General features: G+C 39.2%; 1 protein-coding gene across 9 annotated transcripts in view; it reads right to left on the reverse strand.

Moving 5' to 3' along the window:
* Positions 1–2,499: 2,499 nt before the first annotated feature.
* The window catches only part of usp54b (ubiquitin specific peptidase 54b), a 133,515-nt gene continuing 115,375 nt past the window's right edge, over positions 2,500–20,639 (reverse strand). For 6 of the 9 annotated variants that reach the window (XM_051914578.1, XM_051914571.1, XM_051914574.1 and 3 more), the window contains exons 12-19: positions 20,278–20,405; positions 20,002–20,160; positions 18,588–18,707; positions 13,882–14,050; positions 8,102–9,021; positions 6,280–6,401; positions 5,460–5,600; positions 2,725–3,137 (exon numbers count right to left, since the gene is read on the reverse strand). In XM_051914578.1, the coding sequence (XP_051770538.1) occupies positions 2,937–3,137; positions 5,460–5,600; positions 6,280–6,401; positions 8,102–9,021; positions 13,882–14,050; positions 18,588–18,707; positions 20,002–20,160; positions 20,278–20,405 (1,960 nt within the window). In that variant the 3' untranslated portion in view covers positions 2,725–2,936. The other 3 variants (XM_051914579.1, XM_051914576.1, XM_051914575.1) reach the window with 2 other exon arrangements.

The raw sequence follows: 20,639 nt of genomic DNA on the forward strand, positions 1-20,639 counted from the left end.
TGTCAATGGAATTAAAATAGCAGATTTTCTCCAGCTTTACACTTCTGAAGTGTACTATACTTGTCTTAATGCAGATAATAATTATTACCACTAGAATTGATTAACATTCCATAACGTCATTACGTAGTTTCTCCATTCCTCTGTATATTTCTTAAGATGTCATAGTTTTTATGTTTTTTATCAACAATAAATTTATTTATTAGTGTATGTTCAGTCAAACATGTACACAGTCTTTGCCTGTAACACGAGACACAAAACAGCTGTGTGCTACAGGGAATGCCCGTATCAGAGAAGTAGGAGGAAAAAGGTTAGAAGAGACAGTCTCGTTCCATTCTCCACGCCAGGGCCGCAGATTTACATGCCTGCTCCGACAAAAAGCACCAGAGCTGAGAGATGACACCGTACAAAACATCTCTATTCACTTAGTACAGGTTAAAGTACTTAGCAACTACATGACATTAACCCACCCGCTACCAAAAAAAGTTTGCAGGAGAGTTGGGAAAAGAAGTTCAGCAAAGCGACGATTCCGGGACATTGGTTTGCTGAGGATTTGCATCTGTAGGACAGGCGAGGAGGAAAAGTAAAGTGTGTTTTTCAATACACTACTGGTCAAAAGTTTGGAATTTTAGTTTTTGTTTTTTATTTATTTTTTAAAGAAGTCTCTAATACTCATCAAGGCTGCATTTATTAGATTAAAACTACAGTAAAAACTGTAATATTGTGAAATATTATTGCAATTTAAAATAACTGTTTTCTATTTAAAGCCACAATATGTACAATTTCGCCGCTAGAGGTCGCTTAATCAAAACAAAGGCGTAGATTGATGACGCCTTGATTTTGCGGAATCATGGGAGTTGTTGTCTTCACGTCTACAGCCGGTGGATAAGAATCGGGATGGGACTCGGGCAGAAATCATGTTCACGGATGAGATTATTAACATTACTGTAGTATGAAGCAGGGCCGAGTGCTTTGAGAGAACGAGCCGCTGGAGCGATTGCTAATAAGAGAGACGAGCGTGACACACGGCTCGAGAGCAGTAGAGATTTTATTAAGCCGCAGTCGCCACTTCTGCTTCTTTCGGTCATGAGTATGTAGGGGTATCGCAGCGCTGTTTTATCACATTAGATACATTTGTGTGCTGAAAGTTGTTATAATGCTACTCTGCGTTCGCTCGGCGGCTGCTATGAGACACTTGTTGCACACTGCAGTAAGCTAGATTGATATTAGGCATGGTAAAACATGGTACTCGCTGTAAATCAAGAAAACGAGATTTAAACAATAAAAGACGTACTGTGTTGAGCTATATAACATGATTAGTTTTCTGTCAATAAATATATCCAAACAGTTGCTCAACTGTCTAATAAAACACATAATATACTAAAGCGTCTTTGGTGTTTCCATGGTTTCTACAAAATAAAACCAGGTATGAAACCGAGGGTAACGCAGGTATGATGTCATTGATAGGCGACGCATGGACACGGCCCGTGTTCTGGTTAAAATTGCTTATTTCTCTGGATTTAAACATTCTTGGAAACATTTGGGATAATAGTCAACAAAATATATAAAATTGTTCTAGTGATTTTTGGATTTTTTAATCCAAAAATCCTACATATTGTGCCTTTAAATATATTTTAAAAAGTTATTTATTCCTGTGATGGCAAAGCTGAATTTTCAGCAGCCATAATTCCAGTCTTCAGTGTCACATGATCCTTAAGGAATTATTTTAATATGCTGATGAGGTGCTCAAGAAACATATGAAGTAGCACAACCTTTTTTAATATTGATAACAAGAAATGTTTGAGTAGCAAATCAACATATTAGAATGATTTATGATGGATCGTGTGACTCTAAAGACTGGAGTAATGGCTGATGAAAATTCAGCTTTGCCATCAATGAGAAAAAAAAGTTATATTAAACTGTAATAATATTACAGTTTTCACTGTGTTTTTGACCAAATAAATACAGTGAGCATAAGAGATGTCTTTGAAAATATTTAAAAATCTTATTTTTTCCAAACTTTTTACCAGTACTGTAAAAGTCAAAGAGGGCAGGGTTACAATAAGCCCCTTTCATTTTACTACCCAACACATGCACACACGCATACACACAAACACACATTTACTGTTTAGTGCAGCATGGAGGTACCGTATGATTCTCCTCTGCAGTTAATTGAAGTTAAGTGCTTTGGGTTGGATGGCTCACTGCGGGGGGTCCGAGTCTGGACCCCACGCTCCTATCATTGCATGCTGCAAGTCTGACCATAGGTTAGTCATACACACACACCTGAGCCCCAAAGCATCACACCATACTAGTGCTCGTGGGAAAAAAAAGTTGGTTTCTGTGTCTCTTTCCAGCATGCTGTGGATCGAGCTTTGGGGGCTTTTGCATGGAAAGATTTACCAACTAGCGCAAGGTAACGGAAGGACATCATCCCAGGACCAATACAGAGTGCAGGGTGACTGAGGATGGATGGCATCAGGTTTTGGAACGTGCTCCTTCTAGTTCTCCAGGAAACTGTGAAGAGAATGGGACTGGTGTGCAGAAAGGTTGTCCAGAGGAACAAATGCATCTGTGGAAACCTTCCAGGGCTGGAGTACCTGGTTGCATCCAAAGCCAATTGGTTGGGACACCTCAGTGCTGGACCGTAGTGCTTCCCACTGGAGACAGTTTGACGCCAGTCAAACACAGCCAGAAACTTGGAGAACCTCTGGAGACGTCCTGCAGTGGGGTAGGATGGAGTGTGAAGGACAGGATCCAGACCAATCAAAGAAAAAAAAGCAACAACAAAAGAGGAGCTCCTTCAACAGCAGTAATGAAACGAAAATGAAGCAAATGCAGACTGTTTAGCAGGGTGGCCACTGGCACCTGGACTCAAATGCAATGCAATGGCAGAATGTGGAACAAGCAGGAAATGGCCCTTTGAATGGAGGAGGTGGTCATGGAAGTGGAAAACGAGAGTGAGCTTTACCTGGGGCCTCTCTGCAAGGCCCAGGCTGCTGAGACAGAGGTGAAGATGATGGAAGGAGATGAAGATAGCTGGGTTGGAGCAGATGGAGGTCTGAATGAGACAAAGGAAACTGAAGGCAACTAGGTGAGTACATGGAGCTGTGATATGGCGTAACCCCGGAGTCCCCCAGCTAGGTACACAGACATTGATATGCACAAGGCAGAGGAAACACACAAGTGCATTCAGTCAAAAGAGAGAAAAACAGGAGAAGAGAGGGGTAAGATGGGGAGAGAGGAAAAGTAAGGCATGAAAAGAATCAGGGGCCTCATTTATAAAATGCACATAAGATCAGATCTGATGTCAAAAATGAGGAACAAATTGAGATTTATTAAAGGGATAGTTCACCAAAATGAGCACTCTATCATCATTTACTCAGCTCTCTTACATAGTCAAATCTGTATGACTTACTTTCTTCCTTATGTGGATCCAAAGAAGATATTTTGAAAATTCTTGTTTTTTTTTTTTTCCCTTGTCCATACAATGTTTTGGACCCACTGACTTTCATTGTAAGGACAAAAATAGCACAATCTTCAAAATATCTTCACTTCTGTTCCACAGACTAAAGAAAGTACCGCTAATACAGGTTTGTAATGACGAGACGGTGATTAAATGATGTCTGAATTTCCATTTTTTGGTAAACTATACTTTTAAAGCAGAAACTGATGTAAAAATGTTCTTACATGAACGGCAAGTGAAAAGCAGCTGTACAAGCTATTTTTGTGCTCATGCACTGGTATGCCAGTGCACGCTGACATGATTTTCTAATGACTTTCAGTGATGCAAATGCAGTAAGTCAGTGAGTGAGTGAGTGAGTAAATGAATGGATGAAATGAGTAACCACATTTACATGATATATTAATATTTAATATGCAATATTTATATTCAATATCAATATCAATCCACGTATTGGCCGTACTATACATACTATATATTTATATTATGTAAATGTATATATATGTATATATATATATACACACATATACATAATATAAATATCATTTAAATATTATACATATATACATATATCTTTGTTTTTTACAAACCTAAAAAAAAAAAAAAAAAGTGACCCTGGACGGGTATATTTGTAGCAATAGCCAACAATACATTGTATGCATCAAAATTATCGATTTTTCTTTTATGCCAAAAATCATTAGGATATTAAGTAAAGATTATGTTCCATAAAGATATTTAGTAAATTTCCAGATTTCAAATAGCTGTATCTCAGCCAAATATTGTTCTATCCTAACAAACCATACATCAATGGAAAGTTTATTTATTCAGCTTTTAGATGATGTATAAATCTCAATTTCAAAAAAAATTGACCCTTATGACTGGTTTTGTGGTCCAGGGTCACAAATAAGCATATATCAACCTAAACAAAATAAATAATTAACTGCAACAATCTTAAATTTATAAAAAGGAACTGTTTAGGGTTTGAATGACAAAGAATTATTTAATTAAATAATTAAGAATGAAACATAATAAATGGCAAAAGCGGGGACTGTAGAGTAGTGAAAATACATAAATTCTCCAGTAGCTGTACACTCTTTGGAAGCAACTAAACCTCTTTTCAGAATTAAGGTTTAATAAGAACATGGCCTTAGAAATAATGTGCACATAAATGTGATGAATTAACTAATTTAAAATTAATAATAAAAATTTATCACTGACAGGATAATGAATTGAATGAATATGTAGATATACAGTATGGGCAGGATCTAGGATCTAGTAAGATCTAACAAACCAAATTTGATGCATTACCTTTTTCCATATGCGCTCATTCATGTACATACGATTTTAAAAAGATTAATAAAGCTAAATGGCCATGTTTAAAGTGTATACAAATGTTTAAACATTCGGGAAGATGATGTCTTTATAAATGGGACACCAGGCCTCTTTTCAAATGTAGTGAAGTTACAGCATATGGACACAGGATGGCAGTATGACTCAATAAGACAATGAGAAGTTGTGCATATGTTTGTGAGTGTCCTTGCCTGTGTTGGTGCACGTGGATGTCATGTGACAATTCAGTTATGCATTCATATATTTCTGGCATACATTACATATTAGAAATTAATGAATGCCAAAAAACAATATACACCAAGCAGCTTTGAATAGACAGCATTTGCCATGAAAATATGTAGATGTAAATTTAGAGTGAACATAAAATGACCTAAAGCTCAGCAGTGATTGACAAGGGACAGGCAGCACACATTAATCAGGCTAAAGTGGCAGTAGCTGCGTGTTAGCACTCTTCTGCATATGTGACAGCACTCTTATCAGGTTTCTAAAGCAGATATCTGATCCCACCTCTTTTGGCCCCTCTACCAAACTCTTGAACGCCAGGCACTAGCCCGAATATTTCACTCATATTTTAGCCATTAGTTAGCTCCACAGATAAATAAGCCAGTCGAAGCTCCTTTTTAGTCTTGTTCATGAGTGGGATACTTACGAAACTTCGGGAGACGGCAAGGCGGTTCTGGCGTCTCCCTATCACAGTTCCACTCAGGCTGCGAGCAATACGGCGCAGGTGATCTGCATCATACTGGTCTTCCTCTCCTGACTGCAGCTCTTGATGGGCCACTGACAGGGGCTACAGAGAACAAAGAGTTACTGCAGCAAAAAAGAAAAAAGAAAAAGTCTGGATGAAACCAGACACAACACCCAAACAAAATCAACATGTGCTAACAGATTGTGCGCAGTATGAAAAACAGGCTCTGATGTGGAGAGAAAGCAGACATAACAAAAACAAAGTGAAGAGACAGCAATCCCTCATTAAAGAACCAGCAAATAATAAACAAACAAAATAAGTAAATAAAAGCTAGATTATTTGAACTAATGCTGCCCACACACTACACGATTTTAGCCCTTAATTTTGCTCTTGTCGAAAGTTAATGGAAAAGATACAAAAACCTGAAATCCGAAGCAAATTGGGATATGATCTGATGCATTGCAGATGCCTGAGCATGTTAACTTGACCTAGACTAGACATGTCCTGCAGTGTGAAATGTGTTTTGAACGGAACTGACATCGGCAACAACAGACAGTTGTGTAGTTAAAAAAAGAACAGCTATTTTAAAAATCGTATAGTGTATGGATGGCAAATGTCCAGAAATTAGGGACTTGTGGCCAAGTCTGCCGGATATAACATGAGACTCCATGACAAATTAAAAAATGCTGAAAAAAGAAAATAGCCATGATTTGAAAAATGAACCTTGGTCAGAGTTTTGCAATTCGACCTAAAGACAGGAGTGCAGTACCTCATTTCTTACCATGTTCATGTATCCAGTAGGGCTGCTACAACCTGGTGGTCCATAAGCGGTTCTCTCAAGCTCAGCCGTGGGGGTCCGAGAACGTCCAACTCCAGTGAGCAGCTTTCGTGTAGCAGGAGGTACTGTCCGAGAAAATCATGACAACATATGCTTCAATTGGTTTACATTAGTTAACATATTAATCATAAAAAAACACTTTTCACAATATTTATATTTATAGACACGCTTTTGCATAATAGAGTTACAGTCTCCAATGCGTAAATTAAAGGGTTAGTTCACCAAAAAATGAAAATTTTGTCATTAATTCCTCACCCTCATGTCGTTCCACACCCGTAAGATGTTCATCTTCGGAACACAAATTAAGATATTTTTGATGAAATCTGAGATATATGACTCGTCCATACACAGCAATATAATCAACACTTTCAAGGTCCAGAAAGGTACTAAAGTCATCATTAAAACAGTCGATGTGACTGCAGTAGTTCAACCTTAATGTTATGAAGCAACGAGAATACATTTTGTGCTCAAAAACAAAACAAAAATAGCGACTGTCATTATCCTTACGCAGGTAAAGCAGTAATCACAGTGAAGGCTTCCGTGTTTACGTCCGAATGCCGGCTCAGTATTGGCCAAAGCTGCACACGTGAACAGCACGACGCATGCGTGTGATGCTGACGCAGGAGCCAGCCAATAATGAGCCGGTGTTCTGACGTAGAACCTGGAAGTGCTGGACGTAAACAGCATATGAGAGTGACACAGAAGAGAAGATATTGTTGAATAAAGTCATTATTTTTGTTTTGTTTTTCCACACAAAACGTATTCTTGTCGGTTCATAAAATTAAGGTTGAACCACTGTAGTCACATTGACTGTTTAAACGATGTCTTTAGTACCTTTCTGGACCTTGAAAGTGTTGATTATATTGCTGTCTATTGACGAGTCATATACCTCTCAGATTTCATCAAAAATATCTTAATTTGTGTTCCAAAGATGAACGAAGGTCTTACAGGTGTGGAATGACATGAGGGTGAGAAATTAATGACAGAATTTTCATTTTTGGGTGAACTAACTCTTTAATATTTCGGTGCAAGCACACAACATGTAGGGGCCAAAAGTATTCCAAGGGAGTGAGGTTTACCTGCGTAGCTCTTACTACCTGGCCTCCATTACATGTATACAAGTGGGACAAAGCCAAACTACAATTGCTTTGCAGTATGATTTTAATCAAACTAAATAATGTACATGACATTTTAAAATGACAAATTACTGCTTTACTGTACAGTCACATTAGTGAAATCATTAGCACACTTCATGCAGAAGTCCTGTTCAAACCATGCAGCTTTCTCTTGGTCAACGTCACAAATTCATGACCAACTTGAAACCGATGTGAAATCTGCGTGGGGAAATCTTTTGCCCACACACGGAATTCCTGAACGCATGGATTAAAAAGACTGGATTTTGCCCACCTGAACAATGGTAAACGTGATCACACCTTTAGTCCGTCTGAGACTAAACCTTTAAAGTGCATATACTGTAAACGTACTTATTTTGAGACAATCTATGGCCTGGTTTTACAGACAGGGCTTAGACTAAGCCAGGAGTAGGCCTTAGTTAAATTGGGACTTTTAAGTAGCTTTTATAAACGTGCCTTTGGAAAAAAAAAAAACATTACTTGTGTGCATCTTGAGACAAAACAATGGCACTGACATATTTTAAGATATGTCAGAGCAAGTTGCTTTCAGTTAAAACAGCTGAAACATGCATTTTAGTCTGGGACTAGGCTTAAGCCTTGTTTGTGAAACCGGGCATAAGACTTTAATTTACCTTGTCTCCCAGCAGGTGAGCTGGTACCACGCAGAGCTCGGCCAGGACCCGGGCCAGCCTGGAGACTGGCCTGGTAGAGTGAGTCCAATTCAGAGAGTTCCTGGTCCTCGGCCTCTGTGGGTTCCAGCTCCATGCTTTGGAAGTTTGAGTGCTTAGAGATGTTCTTCTTCCTGGTGCTAATGGGACTGTGAGGAGCAAGGTGTCTTCCAGGTGTGTGTTGATAGAGGGCGGTTCCTGTCCGCTGGTTCTGGTCAGGTGGTGTGTTGTAGGGGGTGATGACAGCGTCAGGACGGTCTAGGCTCCAAGAGGACCAATGACGGGTAGCAACAGGAGGGGTCAGTTTGGTGCATGGCTGGGAAGATGCACACAGGGGCTGCCATATGGGGGCTCGTCGGGGCATTGGCCCCTTCTCCTCAACAGGGGCAGGTGGTGGACTGGTGGCCCTGCTGGATTGGGGTATCCGGTCTGAACAATCTGCAGTGCCATGCCACGAAGGAGGATTTGGAGATTGAGAGAATGAAGCTTGAGGGTGCTGACAGCTGGAGACCTCTTCGTCCTCTCCCAAAACACCCCAGAAGTCAAGGGGCAAAGAAGGTAGAGATATGGCTAGGTGTTTGCGTATGGGCATGATCCGAATGCCTGATGCTTGGAGAACGTCTGATAACCTGATGCCACCCCATTCCTCCTCATTTTGGGTTGACCAACTGCTGCGTTCATCGGGCTCTTGGGAATGCCCCTCAGAAGAGGAAGGCCGAGGATTGAGCGATGGGTGGCTAGAGGACTGAGATGGGGAGTTTGTACAAGAGGAGGGTGATTTCATGTGTTGAGGAGAGGGTGGGCCAAGCATAGAAACCTGATTGGTCTCCCAGACCTCCTCCTGATTGTCTGTCAACAATACTTGGACCGGGCCAGGGTGTTCACTGAAAGGCAAGAAGAGTGAGAAAAGGATTTTGGTTAGACACTCGTTGAAAAAAATGAGCATGGTTATCATGTGAAATGAGTACAGTCATGTTCAACATTATCACTGAATTAATGTCACTAATTAAATTATTGGCATAATTAATTTAATTAATGGCATAATTAATTACATTAAATCAGTAACATTTTTAAAATAATTTAAGGCATTAATTTAACCGTTTTTAACATTACATTTTGTAATTAAAACATTAAGGTTTGAAATTACTTCATACCAGTGTTGTTATTGGTAACTACAACTATTGTAAAAGCTTTTTTAGTTGAAATAAAGTTAATAAAATAAATAGTATTACATTAAAACTGACATTAAAAAAAATTAAAAAAGACGAAAACTACTGAAAATATAAATACTATAAAAGTATATAAACAATACTAAGATAATACTGCTTCATACTTTTATATTAGGTGAGATTAAGTGGGGGTTTTTTTTGTCAGTAAATCACCCTATATTATGTTGAAGGACATAACTTTGTGCCCCTTGATGATTTCCTTGTGCATAAAATAGTGCACTGTGCATGTGCTGAAAGGTTTAACATTTTTATTGATACACTATATTGCCAAAAGTATTGGGACACCCCTCCAAATCATTGAATTCAGGTATTCCAATCACTTCCATGGCCACAGGTGTATAAAATCAAACACCTAGGCATGCAGACTGCTTCTACAAACATTTGTGAAAGAATGGGTCGCTCTCAGGAGCTCAGTGAATTCAAGCGTGGTAACGTGATAGGTTGCCACCTGTGCAATAAGTCCATTCGTGAAATTTCCTCACTACTAAATATTCCACGATCAAATGTTAGTGGTATCATAACAAAGTGGAAGCAATTGGGAACAACAGCAACTCAGCCACGAAGTGGTAGGCCATGTAAAATCACAGAGCGGGGTCAGCGCATGCTGAGGTGCACAGTGCGCAGAAGTCGCCAACTTTCTGCAAAGTCAATAGCTACACACCTCCAAACTTCGTGTGGCTTTCAGTTTAGCTCAAGGACAGTGTGTAGAGAGCTTCATGGAATGGGTTTCCATGGCCAAGCAGCTGCATCCAAGCCTTACATCACCAAGTGCAATGCAAAGCGTCGGATACAGTGGTGTAAAGCACGCCGCCACTGGACTCTAGAGCAGTGGAGACGTGTTCTCTGGAGTGATGAATCACACTTCTCTGTCTGGCAATCCGATAGACGAGTCTGGGTTTGGCGGTTGCCAGGAGAACGGTACTTGCCTGACTGCATTGTGCCAAGTGTAAAGTTTGGTGGAGGGGGGATTATGGTGTGGGGTTGTTTTTCAGGGGTTGGGCTTGGCCCCTTAGTTCCAGTGAAAGGAACTCTTAATGCTTCAGCATACCAAGACATTTTGGACAATTTCATGCTCCCAACTTTGTTGGAACAGTTTGGGGATGGCCCCTTCCTGTTCCAACATGACTGCGCACCAGTGCACAAAGCAAGGTCCATAAAGACATGGATGAGCGAGTTTGTTGTGGAGGAACTTGACTGGCCTGCACAGAGTCCTGACCTCAACCCGATAGAACACCTTTGGGATGAATTAGAGCGGAGACTACGAGCCAGGCCTTCTCGCAAACATCACTGCATGACCTCACAAATGCGCTTCTAGAAGAATGATCAAAAATTCCCATAAACACTCCTAAACCTTGTGGAAAGCCTTCCCAGAAGAGTTGAAGCTGTTATAGCCGCAAAGGGTGGGCCAACTCCATTTTAAACCCTACGGATTAAGAATGGGATGTCAGTAAAGTTCATGTGCATGTACAGGCAGGCGTCCCAAAATTTTGGCAATATAGTGTATTTTATACAACCAAGTGTATACAGTACATATTCATTCAGAAAGCCAAACAAAACATAAAATAAGAAACCCTGAGTTCTAACGAGTCTCCAATAAGACCAACTGGTGATATTTGTAAAATTGAACCTTAAAAGGGAAAAACAATACTCATTCATTCTCAAAGCACTCATTTATGTCAATGTCCAATCCTACCTGAAAATGGCTTTGTTGCATTAAACCCATTATAAAACATTTTCTAACTCAAAAAGGTTAAGATGCTGCCAAGGACCAAATTCAAGGAGACCCGTGTCCTTCACACCAGTATTCATGAGCCACTTCTCATAGAATGCACACACACACACACAGTTCCCACGTGCTTTCCACAGCTGACGCACTATGCGACCTTGACATCATTTTCATAGTCGTCATATAAACCAGAGTTACAGCAGCCATAAATACGCCCAAAAGCTCCCCAGAAATGGAGAGCACGGGAATGAGAGTTGGCTTTGCTCCAGAAGGGAAACCTGCTCGCTATCTGCATTCACCTCTAATAAAGCAGAGCAAAGCATCCATCAGAATACCATCAATCCTCCTTCATCTCCACTGGCCCTCAGCGACCCACCGATGACCCGTGTGATAGATTCATTTTCAGATAAATCTTTATCTAATACCAGTAAAAAGCCTCTGAAAGATCTAAACACACAATTCTCAGTGTATTTAATCCGTTTGTGCCCTTGCTTTTAGTACAGATGTACAGGGATCCCTGAAACTGACACTGTTAACATTCATGGTGTCTCACAGATAAAGTGTTTTCAAATGTCTAATATATTAGCAAGACAAGCATGCTTTTGAAGCTGGATATGACAGTCTTAAGCATACAAGCCTAGACAACCCTTTTATCCTTTAGATTGGTTGTTTCTCTCTTTCTTTTTTTCTTACGGGCTCCCACGGCTCCATTAATAAGGTAAGTACCACCTCATTAGCATTAAATCAGAAATGTGTTCTTAACTTAATTATTAACATTTTTTATTTTATTACAATTACTCACAAAACCTAAAAACTATCAAATTACAATGGGAGAAAAAAAAATTCTAAGTAGCTTAATCTCAAATTGAAGTGGCTGGAGAAACTATAGAATCTAATTTTATAACAATATTACATTTTTTTAAAGGTTGGTTTGATTATGTGAGACATTTCATTGCACTGAAAAAGTAAACAGTGTTTAATTGCTGTGGAGAAGCACAAAATGAGTAAAGTACACTGTTGCAGAAATAAAATAAAATAGAATAAAATAAAATAAAATAAAATAAAATAAAATAAAATAAAAATCACAATGCTGCCTAGAACCTGCTTACAGCAAGTACCCCTGGGATACCCCTGGTTGGGAATCACTGGTTTAGAAATTGAGAAAGTGGTACTAGGTGATAGGTGGTTCCTGGCAGTGTGCTGCATGCCCTAGAGTGGTTATAGAAGCAAATGAACTGAGAGAAGTTCGGTACAGAGGTAAACATCCCTGATTAATGTGCTAGAGTGCTCATTTACTGTAAATACTTCCTCAAGCACTACATTGGGTAATTACCCAAGGGGCTTTGGCCAGGTCAGGCCATACATCACATCAACACCTTTAATCAATGGAGGGGAAAGAGAACGCAGGGAAATGAAAAAAAAAAAAAACAAATACAGTAAAACAACCGCATTCCATGGGACACACTGCAGCAGTGACCGTTGCATTGTTCTGGAAGGTTACTTTATTAGTAAAGTGGCATGCCATGTGCATATAATTTCGGTGGTTAGTTATTCGCTAGTTTGCGTTTGCCTATAACTCAGCCGACTGCCTTCTGCTTACTTGGGCTTATCAGGAATCTTTAACACCTGTCCTTGTCTGTACACTGTAAAAAAGAATTGTTGGTTCAACTTAAAAAAGTAAGTTACCTGGTTGCCTTAAAATTTTGAGTTCATTGAAATTAAAAATTTGAGTTAATACAATGAAGGCGATTGATTTAATTAACAAACTCAAAATATTATTAACCACATTAATTATCTAAGTTGATTTGACAAAAGAAAAAATGTTGCAATAACAAATCATGAAAATAATTTTTTACAGTGTATGTGTGATTTTAAATTAAAAATGAACCTCTAAAAGATCCAGCAAAGCAACTATGGCTCTTTGTGAGAGTGAAATATCAACTGCCATTCTGACAAACTGATCTGTTACAGCAGATAATGCCTGAAAGTTAGATGTTTTAAGATAACACTGCATTACATTGACAGACATAAAACAGAAATACAACACAGCCTTTTCTCATCACCACTTAACAAAAGTCCAACACAATCTAACAGTAATTTTTTGACTTTGGTATGATACCAGCTTTGGTACCTCAGTATCGATACTACCATACAAACAGATGTTAGGTAGACTATTTTATTATGCATGACAGATTTGCATATCATGTAACTGAAATATTCACTAATAACTAAAATATACATGAAATCTGCCAGATAAGGCCCATTTGTAATGGAATTAACAACTAGTTATAACATATTTCGTAACTTATGAAAAACAATGATCATCACAAGGTGCATTTCAGCATATAGTTTACAAATAAATTATTATTGTTTTAAATATATTCTTATTAAATCAAAATATTCCAGTACATAAAGATAATATATCCTATTTAAGCAAAATAACAGTTAACAGTCCTCAGTCTTACATCAAGTTTGAGATGATCAACGGCAACACAATGGGTATTATTATGCTAAAAATTTATTATAATTATTGATTTATAAATTCCATCATCAGTACATTTAATTTTGATTCTCAATTCATGCACCAATGCTTTTTTTACACCCTTATACAGCAACTCTGCTTTCACGTTTCAAGTTACATAAATTGCGTGTGTATGCTGGTATCATACTGTTTTCCAATTTTTTGGTACCATGGTGCTGATTTTATACCGTACAACCCTCAGGGGTCTGGGAGAGTACTGATCTGAACAAGCGGATTAGCTGGACACACAGGGTGACAGTACAGGTACCTGTTGGGCCCCTGTGGGCGGCTGGGCTCCTGCTGCTGCTCTTGCTGTTGCTGCATGCGCTGCTGTAGGCCCCGCGCTCTCCTCATGCATTTTTGCAGCTTGGCGTCAGCAGCCATAGTCCTGCTATGAGTGTTAGCACTGCCCTCATGCATGGAAAATCTTAGTTTAGCTATAATGCAAAAGAACAACAAAAAAGGGAAAGGAAAGAAGAGCAGAAGAAAAGAAAATGCAGAAAAGAAAGAGCTGAGTTATGAGGGGCCGGCATGCGGACCATTTCTTTGTTATAGAAACGACAAAGTAGTGAAATTTAAAGAAAGAGGACAGGGTGATGGTGGGACATATTCCACCTTTCACCACAGAGTGAGGTCTAGGCTGTGTTCAATAGGCAAAGCTTTGCAAGTTAGTTCCATCAATGTCATGACACAGTTGACTGCATGTAATACGTTTATACAGTAGCTTTCAACAGAAGCGTCATGCCCATTTTAAAAGTAACATTGAAATAAAAAACACTTTCATACAACCCGAATTCCGGAAATGTTGGGACGTTTTTTAAATTTGAATAAAATGAAAACTAAAAGACTTTCAAATCAAATGAGCCAATATTTTATTCACAATAGAACATAGATAACATAACAAATGTTTAAACTGAGAAATTTTACAATTTTATGCACAAAATGAGCTCATTTCAAATTTGATGCCTGCTACAGGTCTCAAAATAGTTGGGACGGGGCATGTTTACCATGGTGTAGCATCTCCTCTTCTTTTCAAAACAGTGTGAAGACATCTGGGCATTGAGGTTATGAGTTTCTGGAGTTTTGGTGTTGAAATTTGGTCCCATTCTTGCCTGATATAGGTTTCCAGCTGCTGAAGAGTTTGTGGTCGACATATTTTTCGTTTAATGATGCGTCAAATGTTCTCTATAGGTGAAATCTGGCAGGCCAATTCAGCACCTGGACTCTTCCTCGACGAAGCCACGCTGTTGTAATAGCTGCAGTATGTGGCTTTGCATTGTCCTGCTGAAATACACCAGGCCTTCCCTGAAATAGACGTCGTCTGGAGGGGAGCTTATGTTGCTCTAAAACCTTTATATACCTTTCAGCATTCATAGTGCCTTCCAAAACATGCAAGCTGCCCATACCGTATGCACTTATGCACCCCCATACCATCAGAGATGCTGGCTTTTGAACTGAACGCTGATGACACGCTGGAAGGTCTCCCTCCTCTTTAGCCCGGAGGACACGGCGTCCGTGATTTCCAACAAGAATGTCAAATTTGGACTCGTCTGACCATAAATGAGCCTTGGCCCACAGGACACGACAGCGCTTCTGGACCATGTTCACATATGGCTTCCTTTTTGCATGATAGCGCTTTAGTTGGCATCTGCAGATGGCACAGCGGATTGTGTTTACCGGCAGTGGTCTCTGGAAATATTCCTGGGCCCATTCAGTAATGTCATTGACACAATCATGCCGATGAGTGATGCAGTGTCGTCTGAGGGCCCGAAGACCACGTAGCAGGCATCAAATTTGAAATGAGCTCATTTAGTGGATAAAAGTGTAAAATTTCTCAGTTTAAACATTTGTTATGTTATCTATGTTCTATTGTGAATAAAATTTTGACTCATGTGATTTGAAAGTCTTTTAGTTTTCATTTTATTCAAATTTAAAAAACATCCCAACATTTCCGGAATTCGGGTTGTAATTACAATACTGGTAGATAAAAAAAGTATTGTGGCAGAAATCATCTGTCTAAACAATTCACCTGTCTACATTTTGTCAGTCCAAGACTTGTTGACTATTCACAGAAAATTCAGTCATGTTGCTCAAAACACATTTTCATTTTTCTCTCTAATATTTTTATATTATTTTACATGTATTTTTATATATTGTTTATTATATTATATTATATTATATTTGCTATTTATTATTTTATATTACATTTTTAGCAGCATACAAAGGAGTTATCACAATGTCAAAACATTTTTCATACAACAAAAATGCATTGTGATTGCTGGCTGAGAAGTTCAATTGAACTTTCGCTTGGTTTATTAAAACAAAAATTGTATATTATGTAGGAATTTGAACCCAGGCCTCTTTGCACATTAAACAGAAGCTGTTTGCCTGTACTGTAGTTCCAGAACTGCTCAAAAAACTAGGTGCATGACGCCCCTGAGTTTCATCAATTTCACATTTTCATTTTAAAAACATTGCCTGCAGTGTTTTGCTTACTGAACATACCCATCCATAATGAGTGACATAAACAGAGTTCAGAAAGATCATATTATGGAGAAGCACTGGGCTGCTCTGCTGAAAGACAAGAGAGAAACCAACGACTGTGGTTGAGCTTTTAAGCCCTCATTCACAATGTGTACTAAACAACATGTTGAGATCCTTTACACTGATTAACTGTTAATTGCCTTTCCAAAATGAGTTTGCATTAGGAAACAGTTGATTTGGTTGCTCTCCCGTCTGGGGCTGTAACATGGAAAACCGCATGGGAGGTTAGTGTTGCCATGGTTTCCTTGAACCTGTTTCATTTAAGTCTGGTTTAGCATTAATTCTGCCTATCATAAAAAAGCTATTTTCAGAACATTTACTGCTGTCAACACCAGCTGCGCCTGAGCTAGCTTTAACTGCCGATGACGTGCATCGCTTTCAATGGGTTGAAAGGGAGCTGACGGCATTCTGGGAGATGCAAAGGGGCTAGGTTTTAGGACGGCACACCACAGACTGAAGACACAAGAAGCAGGAGCGACAGCCAGGACAGACATACAAACGCTGACACACAAAACCAATGATGGATTGTAGGGTTGTGGCAAATGTTGCTTTCATTTGGCCAGAGGAAGAGGAAACTATTTTTTTTCTATAGTGAAGGCATGACCTTATAGGCTGCCACTGGATCTTAGAGGCCTATATGCGCTTTGGGCCAAATCAGATGTGTCTCGACGAGACAGTGAAAGGGCTACAGGGATCTGAAGAGTGGAAATATTTACAAAAGCTGTCTTCCCTTTATATATATTAGTGTTGTGTCGCACACATACAGACATGCACGCACATATACGCACACACCGTGAGCAAAGCGAGACAGAGATGGAGGGTTTGCCGACCTGGATAGTGGTTTGCGAGCGGTATAAATAGCTTTGTGGAGAGTTTTGCATTGCTGAAATTGTCCTCTGCTCATTAATCATTCAAGCAGGTATGCCAGCGCTTCGGACAAAAACTTTGTTATTCCAGGTAAGCGCGAGATACACAGCCACCTTTTTTGTTTTAATTTGAAGAGTGCTGAGAGATTTAGACAGGATTGTGTGGCAGTATCCACACACAACGGCTTAGCAGAATCACAATCCAATCCTTCCACCAAAAGGGATTTATAGGGGTCGGGAATGTTATGATGGTGAATCCAGAACGGATTTCAGCTCTGTTAGCGTGTGGCTGTGGGTAAGGCTCATTCAAATGGTGATCCAAATGAAGGGCTCACGCACAGAATAAAATGTTCACAAAAAAAAAAAAAAAAAAAAGATTAAAATGGTTCCAGCCTCTGTCTGGCACAGATCAGGGCTCTCAAATGGCAAAAGCCAAGCGCTTTTCAATAGCACGCCACTATTAGCGGTATTAACAATCAACAGGCAGAGCCACATGCCCAGTCATCCAATCAGATTGTGAAAATCTGTCCAAAAGGTGACTCAGATCACAGCACTAAGTGAACAAAAACAGGGATGCACCATGTATTAAATTAAAATAACAAAATAGAAAAATGTAAAAGTAAAAATTATAAAATGCATATAAAACAATTAATATAAATAAATACATTTTATTTTTAAATAGAAATGTTTAAAAAAATTAAATTTTAAATAAAAAACTACTGTTCAATACAGACAAGCCGAATATTCTTCTCTCTTCTGCTCACCAAGGCTTCATTTATTTAATCCAAAATACAGCAAAAACAGTAACATTATGAAATAGTTTTACAATTTAAAATAATTGTTTTCTATTTGAATATATTTTAAAATGCAATTTATTCCTGTGATGCAAAGCTGAATTTTCAGCATCATTACTCCAGTCTTCAGTGTCATATGATCCTTCAGAAATCATTATAATATGCTGATTTGCTGCTCAAGAAACATTCAATATTATTATCAATGTTGAAAACAGTTGTGTACAAAATTTTTTCAGGATTATTTGATGAATTATTTTAAATTGTAAAAATATTTCACAATAATACTGTTTTTGCTGTATTTTGGATCAAATAAATGAAGCCTTGGTGAGCAGAATAGACTTCTTTTAAAAGCATTAAATAATCTTACCATCCAAAAACTTTTGACCGGTAGTGTAGATGTAATCTAAATATAAAAATAAGCATGGACAATTTCACCAAAAAGATCAATACGAAATTCTCTAATATTAACTGATAGAGTACCTATATATAGTGCATCCCTAGAGGAAGGATTGGATGATGACAAATAATATGCCACACACATAAGCGAGAAGAACAAGCACACAGAGAGACAAACAGAAGCAAACACACACAGGGTGCTGCAGGAAGGGAAGGCAGTGTATTTGTGTCGTGTTGCAAGAATATGAATGTTTTGGGAGCTGCTTTCTTACAAAATGGACCTAGAAAGTGCATATATTGGGTAAGTGACGATTACCCGAGCAGATAGCGTAGGAGTTGGGCGTAGCAAGCAGAGGCAGGTTAGAATTACTTACACACAGCATGGTGGGAGAGCGCCAGGGCTGTAGCTGTGTCCCCAGCTTGCTCCAGGCGCAGCGACTGCTCTAAGAGAGAGTCAGCCTCCGCCAGGCAGTGCTCAAAACTGCCCCCCTTCCCTGCAATTAACACACCAAGGCCAGGCCTCTGAGAACACGCTCATACACGCACAAACACTGCTCACAGGAGCCCCCGTGTGTTCCCGGGAACACGCCACTCACAAATTTTGCACAGCTTATAGGGGATGGAGACGTCAACTGACACACAAGCGCACACAGTCTAATGACTGCCACCAGCAAAACTCATAAACACAATTAGACAAGTACACACACCATGCACATTGACTAGGGAAAATGCTGATTTAAGATTAAAAATATAGATTTTAATTGATTAAAAAGAATGCTGTAGAGTGTACTGGTGCATTTTTATGATGCTATGGCTCTCATCTATACCATTCATTACAGTGATATTTCAATTATTTTATCATTTAAAGATCCTAAGACATTTAGATGTAGAGTTAGAAGAGAGTAAAAGGTAAACTTTTACTTCTAAAATATCCCTGCTGAGGAAAAAGTTTGAACCGGCCTAAAGTGGTTTGCTGATCTTAGCTGGTTTAAACTGGTCTAGCTGGCCTCCCAGCATGGCTAATCTGGTGTTAAACTGGTTTAGCTGGTCGGTCAGCCTGATCAGGTAAAAAGTGGGCAAAACCCTCTAGAACCATCAAAACAGACCAGCCAAAACAGCTTAGCCAGCCATGAAAATGATAAATTAAAAAAATCTCTAATTTCAACCGATAATTAATATGGTACCCATGTATTGTGCATCCCTAGAAACCAGTCTAAAGTCATTTGCTGCTCTTAGAACAATAAAATAAAAAATCAACATAAAAAAAATCTCTAATATCAACCGATAATCAATATTGTGCATCCCTAGAAACCAGCCAAAAGTGGTTTGCTAATCTTAGCTGGTTTATACTTGTTTGCTGGTCTCCCAGTATATGGCCAAGTTGGTGTCAAATTGGTCTAGCTGGTCTCCCTGCATGGCAAATCTGGTGTTAATTTGGTTTAGCTGTTCAGTCAGGTGAAAAGTAGCCAACCTCCCAGATCCATCAAAACTGACCAGCCTTAACAGCTTGTTCAGCATTGAAAATATCAATTAAAAATCTTTAAGATCAACGGATGACCAATATGGTACCAATATATTGTGCATCCCTAAAAAACCAGCTAAACACATCATTCTAACCAGCTTAGCCAAGCTGGGAGACCAGTTAACCACTTCAGGCTGGTTTAAGCTGTCTTTTGCACAAGGGATTGCTCATAATGCAAAGCTGTGGCTCTATCAGCTCTCTCTTTAAACACAAATTCTACCTCTTTTCATTTGGTTTCTGACTGTTTGACCTTGTGTGGCATTTACCCTGGTGCTGAAGTTCGTCCAGGTCCATGAACTTGCTAGGTCTGGGGTTGAAGCCCTGTGCTGCTTCTCTCTCCTTCTCCTTCTTCCTCTGGAGCTCTTGCTGCCTGGCCCTGCGAGCAACTTCCTCCTGCAATTCATCCAGCTCGCTGCGCCCCTCTCCTACACACATACGCAAACACATAAATAAGTAACAGTAATATTCATGTCCAAGTTGACATGAACACCTTGTAGCAATAGTGGGTTAATGCACATAGGCAAAGACTGGCGGTGACTCACCCAAACTCAGTGGAGGGCTACTCCAGGTGGGTGATTTGAGGTCTTGAAGGATGGCACTGCTGCTTTTGGACTTGGGCACTGTGCGCCAGGAGGGCCCAGAAGTTACTGGTCTCTTACTGCTGCTGTCCCTGAGGTGGAGGAGAGCAGATGTCATGACACTTAAACATCATGAGAGTCAGTCTAAGTGTCTATGTAGTATATCTGTTTGTGTTTGTGAAGGCCTGTACTACAAGGCTTATGGTTATTTTTAGACTTATTCGATATTGTGTTGGCAATACACAATTAACCAACAGTGTGAATATTGAAATAATACCATCACATAATTCTAAGTGCATATAAAATTGTTTTTCAGGATTCTTTGA

This window comes from Ctenopharyngodon idella, chromosome 12 (genome assembly GCF_019924925.1).
Source record: "Ctenopharyngodon idella isolate HZGC_01 chromosome 12, HZGC01, whole genome shotgun sequence".
Classification (NCBI taxonomy): Eukaryota; Metazoa; Chordata; class Actinopteri; order Cypriniformes; family Xenocyprididae; genus Ctenopharyngodon; species Ctenopharyngodon idella.